Source organism: Chaetodon auriga, chromosome 9 (assembly GCF_051107435.1).
Source record: "Chaetodon auriga isolate fChaAug3 chromosome 9, fChaAug3.hap1, whole genome shotgun sequence".
In the NCBI taxonomy this organism is placed as follows: Eukaryota; Metazoa; Chordata; class Actinopteri; order Chaetodontiformes; family Chaetodontidae; genus Chaetodon; species Chaetodon auriga.
In genome coordinates, this window is record NC_135082.1 from 26,758,372 (window position 1) to 26,773,499 (window position 15,128).

General features: G+C 43.7%; 2 protein-coding genes across 2 annotated transcripts in view; one reads left to right on the plus strand and one right to left on the minus strand.

The window, feature by feature from the left end:
* The window catches only part of slc36a1 (solute carrier family 36 member 1), a 34,344-nt gene extending 23,503 nt beyond the window's left edge, over positions 1 to 10,841 (minus strand). Inside the window, exons 1-8 of the mRNA XM_076738525.1 lie at positions 10,649 to 10,841; positions 8,059 to 8,194; positions 6,513 to 6,627; positions 6,290 to 6,380; positions 4,982 to 5,070; positions 3,082 to 3,171; positions 2,301 to 2,385; positions 158 to 385 (exon numbers count right to left, since the gene is read on the minus strand). Of these exons, the coding sequence (XP_076594640.1) occupies positions 158 to 385; positions 2,301 to 2,385; positions 3,082 to 3,171; positions 4,982 to 5,070; positions 6,290 to 6,380; positions 6,513 to 6,627; positions 8,059 to 8,095 (735 nt within the window). The 5' untranslated portion in view covers positions 8,096 to 8,194; positions 10,649 to 10,841. The remainder of the gene's footprint in view (positions 1 to 157; positions 386 to 2,300; positions 2,386 to 3,081; positions 3,172 to 4,981; positions 5,071 to 6,289; positions 6,381 to 6,512; positions 6,628 to 8,058; positions 8,195 to 10,648) is intronic.
* An 800-nt stretch (positions 10,842 to 11,641) lies between these two features.
* On the plus strand, positions 11,642 to 15,128 carry atox1 (antioxidant 1 copper chaperone). Its single transcript, XM_076738526.1, has 4 exons — positions 11,642 to 11,792; positions 12,280 to 12,355; positions 13,677 to 13,825; positions 13,960 to 15,128. Exons 1-3 carry the CDS (start codon positions 11,787 to 11,789, stop codon positions 13,799 to 13,801), a joined length of 207 nt encoding a protein of 68 aa, XP_076594641.1. The 5' UTR covers positions 11,642 to 11,786; the 3' UTR covers positions 13,802 to 13,825; positions 13,960 to 15,128.

Genomic DNA, 15,128 nt, shown 5'->3' on the forward strand with positions numbered 1-15,128 from the left:
TGTGTTGATGAACGTACTTTTAGAAATCTGGTTCACTGTGTGCATGAAAACAGACTCGGGGAGAGAAGGTGGAGCTGAGAAGCTCAAATCTCCTCTGAATTAGTGAAGGTTGAGGAAGACGGATCAGAACGAGGGACGTGATAGATCGGGTGTTTACCATGAGCGAGTAGAAGTAGATGAGGACCAAGCTGGCCGTCATCACCAGGTTCGCCACCAGAGAGAGGGGAGCCAGGTACTTCAGGTTAGGGGTGAAGACCAGCAGGATGATGGGAGGCAGGAAGCAGAGCATGTAGAGGCGGGAGTCGAAGCTCGGCACGAGAACCTGGGTCTGGTTGGTGTAGTTCATATGGCAGCTGAAGGTGGTGGCATTGGCTGCTTCCACCACCTGTTGGGGGGGGGGGGGGGGGGGGGGGGGGCACGGAGAAATGAGTCAGTTTGGAAACGAGAGAAAGAAGGAAAGTGGTTCTGCTGAAAATATGTGTTTTCTCATTTCCCCTGTTCTCACTGACGGGTGACAGCGGGTTTTTGGAAATGTGGGACTCTCGAGCAACACAAAGAATTTAAGAGAAAACTCATTTATTCACATTACAAACAGTCTGGACAAAGAACAAGACAGTGACTGACTCAATAAACAAACTCTAAGAGATTTGACTGGTTCACTCTGTAGTCTGGCCGACACAGCTGATCACATCGTGGACAGACACCGCCATCTAGTGGTCAGAAACCGTACTACACAAATGAAGTCCACCCAGGACCACACTTCACCTCAAGAGACAGAATTTAGAGACCGATGCGGGAAGTGTTGCTTGATTTTGGTCAGAAGTTCGACCTTTAGGCTTTAATCCAGCGTAACTTTCAGTGAGGGAAACAGTTAAATTCCCAGATCTCCAACCAGAACATGGGATCAATAAGGTGGTAATAAGGTCACCGGTCAAAGGCCACAACAATCAGAGATAAAACAGCAGCCATGCAGAGAAATGCTTCATAACACTCAGATTGAAGACGCTTATTGAGGCAACTTTTCTATCAGTCTTGGATTATGGAGACATTTTATTAGTGCACGTTTCAACTCTGAAGCCTGTGGCTGCTGTTTATCTCTCAGCACTAAGATTTATGACTGGTGATGATTATAAAACTCGTCATCTGGAGCTGGCTGATCCTCTCTCTGTGCTACGCGATGGATTTATTTGTTTATTGGGCGCTTACTGTTTTCCACCCCGACATTTCACCTTTACTGTGCTTAATGTGGACCCTCATCAGACAAGCCCAGATAATGTGAAATTAACTTTGATTTTGATTGTTTTATTTTATTAAGAAGGTTTTATTATTCTGCAACTTTGGCTTTTAATTGTTTTTCCTTTTTAATTGTTATTAGTGTTTCTTGGCGTCTACGATCTCTTGTCCGTTTTTTTATACTCAGGTGTATTAGAAATGAAGTCTCTGCCTCATGAATAATAAGAAAATGAGTATTTGAGTTACAGCATAGCTTTTGCTCAAATGAAAACTGCTGTCACCTCAAACTTAAGATAACAAAGATAATGAGAAGTTCAAAAACACCATAAAGCAGAAGAACGAACATGTTTTCTTATGCAAGAGTTCGTAAAACACACTGGAGTAAAGTCTGTCAGAGTCCTCTGAGGCTGCGTCTGGTTGTCTCTCTCCCTGCCTCGTGCAGCAGATGTTACATGTACAGTTGGAGTATTTAAGTGTATTCTGTTGAAGCTGGTTGGAGTAAATCTTCCCTCCCTGCTGTTACAGAAATCACTTTTATCCATCTACTGCTTTGCTACTGACCTATTTATCGGTATCTAGCGTGGTCTGTGTAAACTTTGAGCGTCTGCTGAAATCTACTCGCTCTCAGGGAGTCCATGTCCATACATGGACAATACTCTTACATAAGTCTGGGACCTGCCAGGTAAACTAAAATAACCTGATGATCCGAACGGAGGTAATGCTGTAAGTCCATAATCGCCGTCAACAGAAGCAGGTTCCCACACACATTTACGCTCAACCTCCACGTTTACTGGGTCGTGTAAACAGCATCAATCTATTCTGACATTCAGAGCCGTGCAGGTCAAAGGTCAGGAAACACAGTAACCCGCATGTTATGTTGACACAGCAAACAGTCTGACAGTGTCTGACAAACAGTCCAGCTATTCCATAATGAACAAACCAGAGAAATCACATCTCAGTGATTTTAAGCAGCAGTGTTTTTCCTTTCACGCTTAGGAAAACTGTCAGTTAATTACTGTGTGTGTGTGTGTGTGTGTGTGTGTGTGTGTGTGTGTGTGTGTGATGACCTGTTTGATATTGTCACTCAGGAAGACAAAGTAGACGCAGCAGAAGCCCAACTGGGTGATGATGAGAAACAAGTTCACCGTCTGTCTGAGGGACAGAGAGGAGAGAGGTCAGACAGAAGCAGACGATCGCCGTGTGCTCACGCAGGAGGATCCAGATCTGACACAAAGACCAACACGGCGGCTTTCTGACAGAAAACGCTGCCTTGAACACGTCAGCAGCACTTCAGTTCACGGCTCTGTGCATCTCTGAATCGCCTCCAGAAATGTCCATGAAGTTCCCTGAAAAAACTGAGGAAGAACGATGTAATTTGGTGCCAATTATAGAAATCTGCACTGCATGGCTGCCTGTAGACATGTGTGTTCAGCTGACCCGCTGTGCATTCACTGAAATACTCCGATTACAGCAGCAATTACATCCATTGAAAGTGGACCAAATGTCCCAATCTTCCCTACAATTAGCACCAAATTAGACAGCCTTTCCAGAAGATGTTCAAATGATTTGGAAATTCTTCAGAAACATAATCAAACACTACTATTCTAATAATCAAACACTACTGTTAAATCACATCAGAGATTCAATAATTCCACCGTAATTACATTTCATAGCAGGAGAGCCTCTAAAGCTGTTTTTACAGCGCCACGCGAGACACCAAAACTCTCCGCTGACCTTTGAAAACGAGATAAGTTCAGTACTTTACTGATTACATCTGTCTCTTTCCAGAGTGGGCTGTGATGCGACCGTATGGGGACGACCTGAATAAAGGTAAACCCTTCGTCTTACTTTCCCCACTGCGAGTGTCTCCTCAGCCACGACACGTTCTCCATCCCGTGCTGCACGGCCTCGCCGTAGGTCAGAGACGGCCTGTTAATCCTGGACGGGGAGACAAAGTCACGTCTGTTAATTACCATTGCATTCGTGTGCTGGGAGAAAACACAGACAGTGCAAATGAGAAACATTCTGCATTAGACAATATGTATGTTTTCAGCGTGTGCTCGGCCACAGAAGGGGTGGAGAATTATTATGATTACAAACATTCACACACAGTGGAGGAAACCCTGTACAGTGAAGTACGATCAGGTAAGAAAGACATTCATGAAACGATAAGCTGCCAATAAAGTTTAAAAAAACAATCTCATTACAGCTGCGAAGAATAACAGACGCATCAGAGCTGGGGAGGAGGGAGTAGAACAGCTGGAATGAAGGGCAAAGATGGAAGCCACTTTTCTTCCTCCGTACGTGGACGGATAAGTCCTGTACATATTTGCTGGCTTAGTAAATGCAGCTCGTGGCTCCTGCTCGTACATGAGGGAACAAGAGGAAGTGAAGCCTCTGTAATAAAGAAACCTCCGAAAGAGGAAGAACATTTGTCCCGTGAGCATTTTCTCTCTCGGATTGATGTGTGACTTTTTTTTTGTAGGAGCTGTGTCTGAGGCTCGTTGTAGGAGCTCTTCATTCATGCTCTCTATCTGCTTAATCCTCTTTAGCGCGGCAGGGCGGAGCTGGCGTCTATCCCAGCATGAACGGGGCAAAGGGCAGGAGACACTGTGGACTGTTCGAGGCAGCACACGCTCATCTGACAACCAGGAGTGTGTTAGTCCCCTCTGCTGTCACACAGCACCTGCGGTAAAACACATAATGGATCACTGCAGGGTTTTATGGCCTTGTTGGTTCAAAACTGGACTGCTGGCAACATTTATTGCAGCACTACAGTAAACATCTGATTGGTGGAGCTGATCACAGGTCAGTTACAAAGCGTCGGAGTGGGTACGCTCCAAAACTCGGTGTCCATATGCTGTTGATTGCACGGTAGGAAAGGGTGGAGAGACGCACTTAAATAGAGTGTAATCTGTCAGTCAGCGACAGCAAACAAGTCGCTGTTGGCACAGCGGACGGCTAAGTCAACAAATGACAAGGAAGGCAGTTCAAACGCTGGGCTTTCACAGCACGCAGCCTCACAGTATTTGGCAGAAACAAGCCACGGTGGACCCGCTGCGAGGGAACGGAGGCAGAGGCGAGAATTATCTTCAGGCTGTCTTCTGGAAGCAAACAATTGCAGAGGAAGAAGAAGTAATTTAGAGGCCAGCGGAAGAGGACTTTCAGCCGAACACACTTTATCTCAGCTTGTTTTTCTGTCGACTTTTAGAAAAAGTACTCCACGTGGTTCTGCCCCCCCAGCAGAGGAGTGAGCGTTCCCATTCAGCGGTGGGTTTAGGGTGGGGGGGGCACGACAACATGTACTGTGGAGGTTCTTTTCTAGAGCGTGTGTTCGGTGGTACCGAGACAGAATCAACGCCGCGCTGCATTTAAAGCCTTTCTTGTAATTGCTGTAGTGACGTTCATATATCAAAGGTTTCTCACTGAACTTCTGGATAATGTTTATTTAATTACTGTGTATCGTGATACAAACTGATATCATGATGTCTTGCTGGACAGAGCACCGACATTAGTTCAACAGACAGAGAGCGTGTTGACACAAGGCTGTGGCTGCACTGCATTGTGGTCTATTAAGACTAGTGTGTATGATGAGACATGACACCTCTGCTGTTTACTTTGTGAGGTGGAGCTGGCGTTATTTACAACCAGCATCCAGCTTTAGCTGCTGGAGGTGAGAGAACAGGAGAGAATTCCAGAGCAAACGGTGCTCTTCCAGCCTCGATGCACTCCGGGTCTTTGTACTCACTTTACGCTGAGGTGGTGTGAACACTTCACCAGCAGCTGCATGCAGTGCACCGCGATGAATCCCATACACAGCAGGCTGACGGGGCCGAGCTGGAGAGGGAGGAAACTCATTATTTCAGCATTCCACGATGGTTTCAGCACCAAAACTGGAGATTAAATGACGCATTTCATGATGATGCAAAGTTACATTATAATACTGCAACACACTGTTAAACAGGAAGACGTCCAACGAGTTGATTAAAGACAGCCCAGTGTCATTAAATGTGTTTACATAAGTACATTAATTAATGATTCACTAATACAGCCTCAGAGGATGCTGCAGGGATAAATCCATCAACAGTATCAGTAACTATTTGATAAAGGACTAATCGTTTAAGTCACTTTTCAGGAAAAACAGACAGAAACATGATGCAGCTTCTCAAATGTGAGATTTTTCAACATTTCTTGGTCGAACATAACAATAAACTGAATTTCACTGGGGGTTTGGACTCTTCTAGAATAGTGTAATGTGCTTTTTTTCACTGTTTTCTAACATTTCATAATGAAACTTTTGATGGTTTAAGAGATAAGAGATAACTGTTAGTTGCAGGCCTCCTGACGTCCTTACGCAGTATTTTGCTCATCTCAGCTGTTTCTGTACAAAAGATTTACATTATCAATTCAGAGGATTGCAAAGGACACAAGGTGTGAAGAAAAGGGAGGTGACATGTGACCAGATGAAGACGTTCTTCTAATTTCACTTTTTGTTAACCTTTAAGTATCACTGCAGTGAAACACTGACAGCGCTCCACCGTGAGAATCATTTTCATCTCGTGTGCAGCACATCCAACCTGTCTCACTACTTTGACCACAATCTTTCACTTCGGTGCAACATGTAAATGGTTTCGTGCCACAACCACAGAGCGCTGAACGATTCTGTGAGCAAGGGTCACAGTCCTGGCTATTAAAGCTGCTGCAGCATCAGAAACAACAAAGAGACACGGAGAAGAAGGCAAAAACAACCCCTCATAATCAAGAGCATCTTTTTTTTTTAAACTCAACTTTACATTTTTTATGTATTCATGTACTCATGAGTATAACTAACTTCCCCTCACGCTAGTTCCTCCTCACGACTGCATTACCAGACAAGCCCAAAATAAAGCTGACAATAGGTTTGCTCCAGCTTCTCTTCATCAACTGTGACACCAGCCTGACCACGTCTGTGCTATGTCATGAATATCTGACAGGAGCGGGAGCACAATCTAATTTCGAGTCTCCAGACTGGCCATGTGACCTGTGTGATGAGATTATAAAGTCTCTGTGTACTCACCACCAGGCCTGCATTCTTGACGGCCAGCGGCAGACCCAGCAGCCCTGTGCCGATGTTCCCTTTCAACAGGTGGATAAGAGTCTGACAGAAACTGCAGAGGGGAGAGTTAAATCTGCATGAGAACCAGGCCGACAACATTATTACATTATTATTATTACAGCTTCAAACCACTGAGACACAGACTGCTGGCTGCTGAGTGCATATCAGACTTAATAATACGTACGACGTTCCCGTCCTTTCTCCGATCCTCTCGTAGTGACGCTGGGGTCTGGAAGGCCCAGGAGGGGAGGGGCAGAGTGCATCCATTTCTGATGGATTTTGGTCAGAGAACAAAGAACCTGAAGCGAAGGAGAGCAGAGGGGGGTGAGAATAAGTGAGTGTCCCATGGCAATGATACTGCCTTCATGGTTTAAGGCGTTATCTCACAGCCTCTGCCTTTCCTTAGATGATTCAACATGACATCAACATATTTTCTCGACTTCCAAGGACTCTGTGCACAGCTGCATAAGACTGACGTTTTACAAGCACTTAAACTGATACTGGTGGATTTTTACTGGTGCTAAATTCATGAACAAAAATGAGACCAAACCTAAATAAAAAGGAAACAGATCATAGTGAAAATGATGTCATAGAACAATTTTCATTGATCATAAATACTAACAGTGTGAAAAGCAGATGAACGGACAGATGAACTAACTTCTGTTTCAATGCAAAACATTATTCAACAGTCTGCAGAGTCCCACTTCATTTGCATTACTGCCGCTAATGTTGGCTCGTGTTACATTCAGGGATTAATGCAAAGAACATGAGACAAGAGGAGGCAACAAAAGACAATGGAACATTATCAAAATCAAGAGCCATAGCAATACTGATTTTTTTAAGGCATTAAAATAATGTTTGTGTTATCAAAATGCATGAACTGCTTTTCATTCTGGTATCTCCTGAGCATCACATGAACAGCCCCTAAAAAAAGTCTCTGTGACTTAAACTGACAAAGAGATTCCTTAAAACTCTCTCCTGTAAACCAGCTGACTGAAACAAATACATGCCAACACTTATTTGCTTTGGCAATTCATCATTTTCCAAAGAACAAAACATCTCGGCGAAGGCAAGAAGCCCTGCAGCCACACGCAGCCACCGCTACCTGCTCGTTGATAGATGTGTTTAATAATGAAGCACGCCACGGCTTTACCAAAGAGAGCGCCGGGCTTCAGCAGCTCACTTTCGTCTCTCGTGACTCGTGACTCGCATTACCCTTTTATAAGCAGAGAGGAACTGTTTGGGCATATTTTAGCGTCGGAGGGCGGAGTATCAGTCTTTACATCAGCAGACAGAATGTCTACCCACAGCGTGAAAACTAAGACTGAAGTGAAACTGAGGCCCGTCTTTAAAAATCACAACCCCGTGCTCCACAGCTCTCAGCTGGACTCACACACAAATCTGAATGATTCAGGACAGAAATAAGAGATAAAAACTCAATGAAAACGTTCGATCTTTCACGTCTTTTATTTCCTGGAGCGAATCAATCACAGATACGGCACCTTTATCGCGACATGTTGAGTATTTCATTTATTGTTGTGACTTTCCGTCCAACAAGACGCCGGCTGTGCCAAAAAGTGAAAGCTGCTTCGATGATCGAGTGTCTGCCTGCTAACAGTATAATTCCACTGCTCTATGTGTAGACGCTGTATGTACCAAACCCAGACAGCAGTCTATCTTTCTCGTTTTTAGTTTGTGAAGTGGAATGAGGTGTGAAGTGATATCCATACCTTCACCTCGAATGTCGACGTCACTGGAGGCCATCATATTGGGGCAGCGGTTCAGTGGATGGCTGGGCGTCGTCTCTCCCAGCCTCGCAGATCCTAATGCTGGGAGATCAGGGAGTCCAGCATTGACGGCGACCCACTGCGATCCAGAGGAGGTGATTCAGAGTGAGATCAGGCAGGGAAACGTCATCATTAACTTCACTGTGGAGGTAACTTACAGCGGCAGGTCGCGCTCTTTCAGTGCCGACCCTTTCAATCAGTCACAGTCAGATAAATCAGAAAGTTTGTGATATTTGGAATTTTGTATGTCAAACAGCAAATGAATCGAGAAAATAATTGGATTTATCAATCGTGACAATAATCACCGGTTGCAGTGCCAAAAGGACAGAATCTGTGAATTTAAAATAAGTGAGCTTGAAGACTGGATCTGTGAAGAGGCATTACTAGATAATCTGAGCTGAACATCGGCACCAACCGAGGGCCCACACCAGAATCCTCCTCCGATTGTTGGAAGGAGTGAATCTGGGATAAATCGGCCAAAGCTCCCGCAGTCTGAGCCCGGCTTAAAACAACTTGACAGTCACTCAGTCGCTGGTATAACACAGCTGAGCACATAAAGAAGTAAATACTACATATCTCCGCTGACAATTTTAACTAAAAGTAAGTTGAAATTTCATGTATGAACAACTGGGCTAGACATCCTTGACCTCGTTGGTGCTGATCATCATTATAAACTCCCTCGGATACATTACAGACATTCAGTCAAACTCTATAGCACTTCTAATGAGAAGTACAAGAAGGAGCAGTGATCAGCTGAAGGGCTGATGGAGCGATGTGTCGGGTGGCTCTCTGAGCAAGGCACTCAACCCGAGCACACTCGGCTGTGACGTTACATAAGAGGAGCCTGAGAGCTGTGAGCTGAAGCAGGGTGTGTGAAACTGTGTGCCGCTGCTTCTTTGGATTTGCACAAAGGCTTTGCTGTCCACCTGACGATTCACTGCTCTGAGATCAGCAAAACACTTCAGGCTGAGCCGCAATGTTTAGAAAGTAGGAAGGAAGATTGTTTGTTTTTTGCATTTATCCGGTACTGTATTTACTTTACATTAGCACAGTAAACAAACAGAACAGTGAACAGGCCAAAGGGTCCTAATTATGAGCTGGTCAGCAACTCCTCCACAGTGCCGTGAGAGGAGTTAACATGGAAATGCAAACAGCACGCTGCACCATTTCTGGCACCTGCACTCGTGCCAACAGCGACTGACATGACGTGTTCAATACTTGTCAATAATGGAAAAAAATAAATAAATACATAAATCAATATGTTTATACAGCTTGAGGTGCACACAGTTTGTTCACAAGAACAGAAACAAAAACTAATCTGTCAAAGGAAAATATGTTCAGCGAAGGTCAACACTGCATTTTAAGACTAAAGGAATCAGAAATCTTTACCTTCTAACGTTAAACTGGTTTTACAGCCCATTGATCAGGCTACATATAATCACTTTAAATGATTCCCAAAAATATTCAATTTACAACGTGATAAAACAAAGATAAGCAAAGCAAAGCAGATCAGCCACATCTGATGACTGACACGTCGGCTGATCAACTACTTGACTGATCCTTTCACTTTTAAAGCTTGTGTACCCATTTTTATACACAGCAACTCGTTTTGTACCAAAATCCAGTAATGAAAGTTTGGAAAAATCATGCTTTCTAGTGTCCTCTCAGCAAACAACGTTTCCTACACTCTGCATTGTAAAAAGCCTTTAAGTTATTAGAGCTCAAACAACAAAAGCTACAGTGCACACAGTGACCTTTACAGTCAAAGGTCTGAATAAGGTACAATATTAAATCAGATACAGGATGCAGCCTCCAGTGTTTACAGACGATAAGCTAACAAACAGCACATTCCGTGTTCGTCCAGGGTGCGGCCAACTCGACTCTTTACCCGGCTCCGTTCGTTCTTTCATGTTTTTAAGTGTTGTGCTTTCATGAAAACACACACACACACACACACACACACACACACACACACACACACACACACACACACTGTAGACCGACCGGATGAACCTGATAATCCCATCATTTTAAACTAATCTTTGGCCGGGAGACGTGTGTGTGTCTGTCGCCTCAATGGACTGGGTGATTAGGGCTGACAACCAGGAAAAAAACACCCATCACTGATGGGATCAGGCCGGCAAACAACACCATTAAATGAGCTTGTGATTAATTGTGCTGGGCTAAGAAAGCAGTTAAATAGGGCCGTGCTCTCACGGGTTAGTTGCGATTTGCCTCCGAGAAAGACGCACGCAGAGAAGGGACTGAAATAGCCAGAAAGAAGACATGAGCTAAAATGGGAATCAGCACCATTTGGCTAAACATGCTAACAAGAACATAGCTAGCTACACACTGCTAATAGCCTATTACTTACATGGAGATACCGCCGTTTGTTTTGCTTCGGCTCTACGAGACAGCTTAGCTAATGTTATGTGCCGTAAAGCTAGGCAAGCTAATGTTAGCTATATGTTCCGATGCCATCTTTGTGCCCGTAAACACACAGCGACACGGCTCATAACGACCATCAACCTACCTCGGCGAAACCGTGTGTTTCCTCTCTCTCCTCTCCTGATCCCGGGCTGGCTTTTATTAGAGGCTAACCTCGCCGCAGACCTCTTATTTTCATATCACGCTCATGTTTGGCTGATTACTGCGCTGCTACACTGCACCGATTGAAGGTAAAACAGGCGTCCGCCAGGCTCTGCGCCTCAGAGAGCCAGCGGTGTGGTCACGTGACCCGGCCGAGGCGCGTGTCCAGCCGTTCGACGTGCTGTTGCCATAGATACGGATTATAACTTTACAGTGTTCTTTAATACGTTTTAAAAAAAAGTTATATTTAAGCCAATGCTGAAATTGCTTATTAGTATTTCAGCTCTGTTCTTGGGAAAATAATTCTGTCGGAATGCGGAAACACATTAGACTAGGAAGCTTAACTGACTAATGTCAGTAAAACAAAACTCAGTTGACTGAAATTTATTTATTGTATTTTTTATTATTTCGGCTTTATCAAACTTGTGGATAAAATATGTTTTGGTTAAGTCTGTATTCCTTCAAAAAATTCGGCGTCACTACTGACAGGGCTTTTATTTTGGAAAAATGTTGCGGATTGGAAGCGCTTGGTTTGTTACCCGGGGCGGCCAGATTACCTTAAGGCTTCCTTTAGATGTTATCTGCGCAGTTTGTCTTTCATTTTCTCTCTCTCCATCTGGTGTGATTTTGTCAAATATACAAGTGAAAAGGCACTAAATAACAGAAAGCGAGTTAAAATGTGCAGTGAAAAAGAGAAACATAAAGTCAAGTCATGAGCTTGTTGTTGTTGTGTGTGTTGCTTGTTGTGCGTCTTTTGCCAAAATAAAAGCATGAGTGAATCGGGTTTACATTTAAATATATCCCAAAAAGAGAAAATTCTTTCAATGTAAAATTTGACAATGTTTGTGCTCGTGTCAAAGACGTTTCAACATCAAAACAGATCCACATACAAATAATGTAGACAACTTTTTTCATACCGGAAATCCTGTTTTCCATTGAGCACAGCTAGCTTCACAGTGACGGGATAACGGGGTAGTAAACGTTTGTGGAAATTTTCACAGAACTTTCAACATTTGCGAGTCAGTCAGAGGCAAAAGTCCACAGCTGGTTTGACAGTCGGGTTGCGCCACATCACTTCAAACATGACCGTAAGTGACGACCGATATCATAGCTTTAGCGCTAAGTTAAGGAAGCATTTGCTCTAACATTGCTAAGTAGCTTGCTAGCTAAATTAGCTTACAGAATTCCTCTAGTTGTCTCCTTACGTTAGCTTTAAGTTAGCCATCTCTTCCATTTGATTCTGATCGTTGACCTGATTGAGCAATAGCGTGGAGTGAGCAGCACAGAAAGTTTGCAGTGACTACACAGTTCAGTAATAACCGTGAAGCAAGTGCAGCGTTAACTATGCTAGCTGCAACGCCTCAGTCAGATTAATAGTTAATGGTGGATAATGCCCTGGAGTTAACGTTGAGACTTATCTCAGTCAACAGAGTCGAATCCACTGCTTATATGCTACATCGTAGACGTTCTTGTAATTACGGTAAATTTAATGATAAATACGACCAGTACGAAAATAATCACCCCATAAAATGCAGCAGTAAGGTAACAGCGCATTGTTTAATGTGTCTCCCACAGAAGCACGAGTTTGAGGTGGCGATGACCTGTGAGGGATGCTCGGGAGCTGTTACCAAAGTCCTCAACAAGCTGGGAGGTGACAGACATGTCCTCTATGTCCTGATCTTCTCTGGCTGCTACAAGAGAAAAGACACCCAGAGTCTTTCAGATGTTCTTAACTCTAATTTCAGCTTTTAAATGCACAACACGTTGTCCACAAACCACTAGATGTATGCTAAATATTTTGAGTTGTTAACTCATAATATCTCAAATGTTTTCAACCATGTTGGAAACCCAAAGAAATGCCTAATTCTGTTCAAAGTGATGGTATGTTTCATTTATTGGCCTGCCAAAGGTGACACAGCAAACACCAGATGATACTTCAGAGAGCGAGGGAGGAAGTCAGCGAACTTGGCTGAATGTAACGTGAATCAGACTTTAATACGTTAGCTCATCGATGAACATTTCTGCCTCAGTCGCTCTAGATATATTTTCTTTGGCAGTCACAACAACAACTCCCATGATCCCACCTATGTCATGATGTCATGAAACTACATCTGTTGTTGTTGTTTTGATTGAGACACAGAGTGGCAAAACCGACATACTGTGCTTTTAAAGCCGGCTGCAGTGTTTGCTTTATGCTGAAATGCACACAGATAAACTTATAAAGTGAATTTTTTATTGCCCTCCCCTCAAAAAAAACAAAACAAACATCTAACACCAGTGTGTATCATTTCCCACCCTTCTTCAAACCAGTTTTCTCAATAATGGTTGGTTGCCTTTGATAAATAGTATTAATGTTTGATGAATTAGATTAAATTTTAAAAGCGCCTTCGGCTGTCTCCTCTTTGCCTTCACAGAGAATCCAGTAAAAGTAAAAGTGCAGTTTGAAAGCTTTTGAAAACATCTTGCATCACTCCAACCCCATGACTTCTTGGCTCTGAATGTCGAGTCAGCCAGCATGTCACCTGATGCACTCTGTGTGTGTGTGTGTGTGTTTAACTTTTATTTGGCCTAGTCATTAAAATGTTCAGTACATACAGCTCATACCAATGTCACGGTCTGGGAGTGACATTACATCGAGAAACTTGTTTTGTTCAAGGCGCTCTGCCCTTAAAGTACACACCTCCCTTCAGGTCCTCTGACACTGTCTGACATGAAAAGAAAGACTTTGTGGGAGAAATGGAGCCAGAAATATAAACAATATTAGAATTAGAGCGTCTTATGACAATCTTGTCCTAATACAATGTACCGTATCGTGCGTGTTACTATGCAGAGCGCTGCACATTGTCCTCAGTGTGCACATTGTCCTCAGTGTGCACATCGTACTGTGTACACTGTCTTCACTGTGCACGTTGTCTTCGTGCTGTTGCTCCTGGCTGTTAAACAAATAGCCTCTTTGTTCTCTCTCGCCTCAGATGTGAAGTTTGAGATCGACCTGCCGAAGAAACTGGTTTGGATCGAGTCTGACAGAGATGTGGACGTTCTCATGGAAACACTGAAGAAATGTGGAAAGGAGGTCAAGTACAATGGCACTAAGTGAAGGAATCTGCATCACGTAGAACAGGTGACACGGTGGAGATAAAGTGCCGTCTCTGATTTCTGTTAATTTTCCACAGATTTATGTTCAAAATCTCACCAAATTTTCAGATATACTGGCTTGGCTCACCTCTACTGTCTCCGTCTGTGTATTTTCTTCAGGAAGTCGCTGCTGCTGATGTAAAGACTTATCCTGGAAATCAACTCTACCTGTCAGGAGGAGTCTGATCGATCCTACTGACCCCCCCCCCACCCCCCCCACCCCAGGTGCCAAGCTGTCCACACGCACAAAACTCCCCTTTGATGCAGATCTTCTCTCCGTGTTGTGATTTACAAGGTTAAAACCGGCGGCAAACATGTTTGGAGAACGACAACAAACCCAAACATCGTGTGAGCGTTTGTCCATGTGTGGCAAAAAGAAAATGTCTCTTTTATGTGCAGCGCTGCACGTGGCGTCCTCTCATTGTGTTTGTCACCCATGTGATGGAGGAAGAGCTGATGATGATGATGTTTCTCCTCCAACACGATGGCCTGGCCTGGATAATCACTCGAGTCCTCTCCAACGTGCCTCCATTCATATCCTGATTGACATACCTGTGCTTTGAGAAAAAAGTATTTGTTTTTGACATCTTTAAATTTCCACTAAAGTTTTATTTGAAGTTTTTTTTCAGGTTTACTTGATTAATAACAAAAAGGCCGGGCCGCACCACGACCACGTAAATGCTCTTCAGTATGAACTCAAGATGAAAAAAACAAACCAGCTCATGCAGCCGGATGCTTGAAGCATAGTTGCCGTTTTCATGTAATTATGTTTGTCCCGGTCTGTGTAGAAGCTGACCTAAAATCTGCTGCCTTATACACGAGCAAACTTCCTTTGACACAATTGAAGCACATTCCCTGCACTGCAAAACATGCCAACTACTGTCTGTGTTTACCCGAACCGTCGCTCAGTATTGTTGCATTTGTTGGATTTGACATGAAAAATCATCCTTGTATAAACGTGTCTGTAGATCTGCTCCGAGGAGGAAACCCAGTCTGTCTTTCTGTGTTCCCTTCAGGGACCATCTGCTGGACTTGATGCTGTAAAGCTGCTTCCTGTAGCGTCACAGTTAACATTATAATAATCCACTGGCACCACAGGTCAAATGTATGAAGCTGACTGATTTCTACTAACAGATATCTTTGCTTTCTCTTATCAACGTCAAGTCTTTGTTGTCATTCACTCTGTCTTTCTGTTGCTTTGTGGAAAAAATAACCACCCTGTCCTGTCATGGTCTGTCCTGGTCTGTATGTTGTGTTCACACAGGGGAAATAAAATCATTTCTGCCTCA

Coding starts and splice junctions, on each gene's coding strand:
- atox1 (XM_076738526.1), top strand. Junction 12,356..13,676: donor AGTCCTCAACAAGCTGGGAG/GTGACAGACATG, acceptor CTCTCGCCTCAG/ATGTGAAGTTTGAGATCGAC.